This window comes from Mesitornis unicolor, unplaced genomic scaffold (genome assembly GCF_000695765.1).
Source record: "Mesitornis unicolor isolate BGI_N332 unplaced genomic scaffold, ASM69576v1 scaffold51891, whole genome shotgun sequence".
Classification (NCBI taxonomy): Eukaryota; Metazoa; Chordata; class Aves; order Mesitornithiformes; family Mesitornithidae; genus Mesitornis; species Mesitornis unicolor.
Genome location: NW_010162776.1, coordinates 4,901 through 9,026, shown reverse-complemented (window position 1 = coordinate 9,026; position 4,126 = coordinate 4,901). Strand labels below are relative to the sequence as shown.

General features: G+C 34.4%; 1 protein-coding gene across 1 annotated transcript; it reads left to right on the top strand.

The window, feature by feature from the left end:
* The first annotated feature begins 570 nt into the window (after positions 1-570).
* On the top strand, positions 571-1,365 carry TNFAIP8 (tumor necrosis factor, alpha-induced protein 8). Its single transcript, XM_010193721.1, has one exon. The coding sequence runs from the start codon at positions 632-634 to the stop codon at positions 1,130-1,132; it is 501 nt and encodes a 166-aa protein (XP_010192023.1). The 5' UTR covers positions 571-631; the 3' UTR covers positions 1,133-1,365.
* Positions 1,366-4,126: the final 2,761 nt, after the last annotated feature.

Below are 4,126 nucleotides of genomic sequence, written 5' to 3'. Positions count from 1 at the left end.
TATATTTATATATATATTTTATACATACATGTATAAAGTAGGTATAAAAATACAATAGATGTGTGAGATCTAAATTCACTGATCATATAAAGTGCCAAGTAGGAGAATGTTTTTCACAATTCACTGAATTACTATCTCTAATCAAGTAGCAGTGGTAATTGCCATGACATTGGAATAGGCATGGCTTCAAATTTATTTATGAATATGAGAATCAGATCATGCTTGCGACTCATCGGATCAAATAGGGCAGGTTTATATTGCCACAGTTTGAAATCCCATCAATCCATATATAGAGAGATATTTTAAACAATTTTTGAGCAAGTTCTGTCTTATGTTGGGGTTTCTTAAAACACTCTGAAAGAATGTAAACCTGAAGACAACATATTTTTAGAGGTCGAAAAGTTGGGTATTTCTGCAACTACCTACATAAGTTTGCATTATTTCTGTGGCAGTTGTTAGGACTAATATGAATGGATAGACATGGAAATATCCCTCAGCTAACTGTCCATAGTATGTCTGTTACCAAGTATTGACTGCATACTTTTTTCTTTTTTTATTCCCCCCAGTGGCCACAGATGTCTTCAACTCCAAGAGTCTGGCCATTCAGGCCCAGAAGAAGATCCTTGGAAAAATGGTGTCCAAATCAATTGCAACTACTTTGATTGATGATACAAGCAGTGATGTTTTAGATGAGCTCTACAGAGTAACAAAGGAATATACTCAAAATAAAAAGGAAGCAGAGAAAATAATCAAAAACCTCATTAAAATAGTCCTCAAATTGGCAATTCTCTACAGGAACAACCAATTTAATCAGGATGAAATAGCATTGATGGAGAAGTTCAAGAAGAAAGTTCATCAGCTGGCTAAGACCGTGGTCAGTTTCCACCAGGTGGATTATACCTTTGACAGGAATTTTTTGTCCAAACTGTTAAATGATTGTAGAGAGCTACTTCATGAAATCATTCAGCGCCACCTAACTGCAAAGTCACATGGACGTGTCAACAATGTGTTTGATCACTTCTCTGATTGTGAATTTTTGGCTGCCTTGTACAATCCCTTTGGACCTTATAAACTCCATTTGCAGAAACTTTGTGATGGTGTCAACAAAATGCTAGATGAGGGGAACATATAAGTACATGTATTAAAGCTGACTGCCTATGCATTATTTGTAGATGGAACACTGTTGATTTATGAAGGAATAAGGGAGCATACAAAAAGGTTTTTTTACATTATGACAAATATTTCCAAAATATCTTTATTAAATTGATTCCTTATTACGAAATATCTGTTGCTATTCGCAGTCCATCTGGAAAAAAGACTGCACATTACTTTTGTTACTGTGCTTTGCCTACGGAAACAGCTGGATAAAGAATAAGACAGAACGTTCCAAGTAGAGTAAGAGTCTTGCAAGATAGTTATAAAAAACAGAACAATATGCTGTCAGACAATCCACGTCTTTCATAGATTTACAGAACTATTTCTAAACTATCAGAGTCCAGTAGTGTTAGTAACAGACAAATGTGGTGGTACCCTCTATAATTTCTTTGACTTATTTTTGAAGTATATATATTTGATTCATTTATAATCTTTTATGCGCTCTGCACAGATCACAGTTTTGTAGTGTTGTCCTTATGAGGCACTCAGTTTTAAATAACATCAGTGATGCTGTCATGTAGAGTGTTAACAGACTTGTTCATCTCCAGTTCAGTAGTGAAAACTTCCTGTCTGCAAGGCTACCAAGTATAGATCCTTATAGACATGCACAGATGCTTGCTTCCTTTGACTATATGGGGATTATTTGAGGAATAAGCTACAGTAAAATAGCCTAACTGGGGAAGAGTGTTCCCTAGAAACCACATATGGTACATAGTTTTAACTCAGCCTATGATAAGATAAAACACAGTGACTTATCTGTGCAATTACTTAAGATATTTAGAATCCTGCTAAGAGGTCACAGTTCTTTTTGGAAAGATGTGAGTCAGTATATTTTATACACTAGGCTGGTGTGTGTGATGATGTGAATTCAGAAAGCCTGATTAAATTCCAAGCCAGTTTGCTTTCTGTACAATGAAACTAGAAACAAAATTAGTTTTATCATTGTGTTATATACTATTTAACTAATGGAAAAATGGAATCTTTAATAAATTCTTCTTTTCTCTCCTCCTACCTTTCCTCCTACTTCTTCCTTAGCTTCTCCCTGCCTTACCATTGGGGATAAAAATATGTGACTTTTTCGACACTGTAATGTACTTAAAAACATGAAGTTAATACATTTCAAACACCTCAAGACTTTTTGTTAGGAGGCATATAAAGAATGTGCTGTTTATTTAATTGCCAGTGTTTTTTGCTATTTGCTGTGTCCCTTTTGTTTTAATGAGTAAACCAAAGAATATTTGCACTCCAAACTTTTCATGCCTTTTTTTTTCCCTGTGTGTTGCATTTTAAAATATGAAGAGCAAATTTGGCCTTTGTGGGCAATGAAGGCATCGCAATGATGCACAGCTTCAGCATTACTTGTTATTTTTTTAAGAGAGAAAATTCACTTTTAATTCGTATTTGTTTGGTCACTAGGATCTGAATATTCCCAGACAGGTGCGAGAAATGTGCCAGAGAATTGTGAGTTCAAAAGGTGAACTCATTTTGTACAAGGCACTAGCGTCCAGCAGACAGAAAAGATAAATGCTAGGCTGGAACAACTTGCAACTGATGTAAGGATAGTACACCAGAATTTGCCAATAAATAGACTATTAGATTGACATCTAAAGGAATATCAGTCATTTAAGATCCCTTCTTAAACAGTAAATACATGGTACTTCTGTCCATCAGAAGTCATGTATAGGAATGCAAAATCATGATAAAAACCCCACAGATTGTGAAGAGTATAGTTTCTAATGTATTTCCACCTATTTCTTTTCATTTCACATCTAGAAATAGAAAGCTGTTCATTTTGTTTCCCAGTTTCTGAGGCGAGAATAAACAAGAACTTGACTTCTAGAAATGGAAAGTTTTCTTTACAAATCCTATTTCTATGATCTATGTTCTGATTCTCCAAGATAGCATAGTTAATAATGAATGGTAACAGCTACTGAAAGGAGGACAGGACAATACCTTGTTTAGAACCAGGTGTAATATATGTATGTGCTGTGCAAACCATGAGAGATTTTCTTCATCCATGACCCAGAATATTTTGACTGTTCAAATTTGAATATTCTCTGGGACAAAAAGTGCTTAAATGGTCTTTGCACATTGTTAACAGACACCTACTTACATGTACATGAGCCATATTGTAGTCAAACTATGTATATTTTCAGTAACACAGTAACTTTTTACTCAGTTGCAATATCTGGCCATTAACTTTTCAGAAAAGGTGAAAATTGCTTATGAAGATTTTATTATAAGCATAAAAACCTGTGAACTAGGAGAAGCTATATTTAGCTCACAATCTAGTTACATTCTTCTGAGATGCTGTAACAATAGCTCTTCCCTGGCATTGATTTTCAATAAAAAAAAGTGACTTCTGTAATGATGAAAGAAAACAACCACACTAGTTTTCAAAAGACCTACCTTTATAAATAACATGATGTAACACTCTAGTTGTATACTTCTGCAGGCAGTTTGTTTTTCCTGCAGCATACGTATTTATCAAAATTCAGAAATAAATTGATAGCATTTTTACTTGTAATACAATTGTTGTCTTATAAAAGCATTGATCCTCCAGCAGAAAACTGACATAATCAAAATTTTTAAAAGATTACAGTAGCACTGTTTAATTATGGGTTGGATAATGCCATCATTCAGTGCTGCAAAACTTGCGCAACACTGTGTTTTAGTAGGGTAAAAATTATTAATATATTAAAATCCAGTCATCATGGATTCATTTTCCAATAGGCTCTTAAGTCTCAGTTCCTTAAGTGTTTCATATTTGTAACATCTTTTCAATGTTCAGTTCATAATGCTTTTCCTGTCCTTTCCAGCAGCAAAATTCCCCTTCACACAGGTCTATTCCTTCTCTACCCTTTTTGCCCCAAGATTATATTACATTGTGTATGCATCTAAAAGAACAGTAGAGACTTATGTTGCCTAGTTCACCTAATGAAAAAATGCTGATTACCAGTTTGCTGGGGTT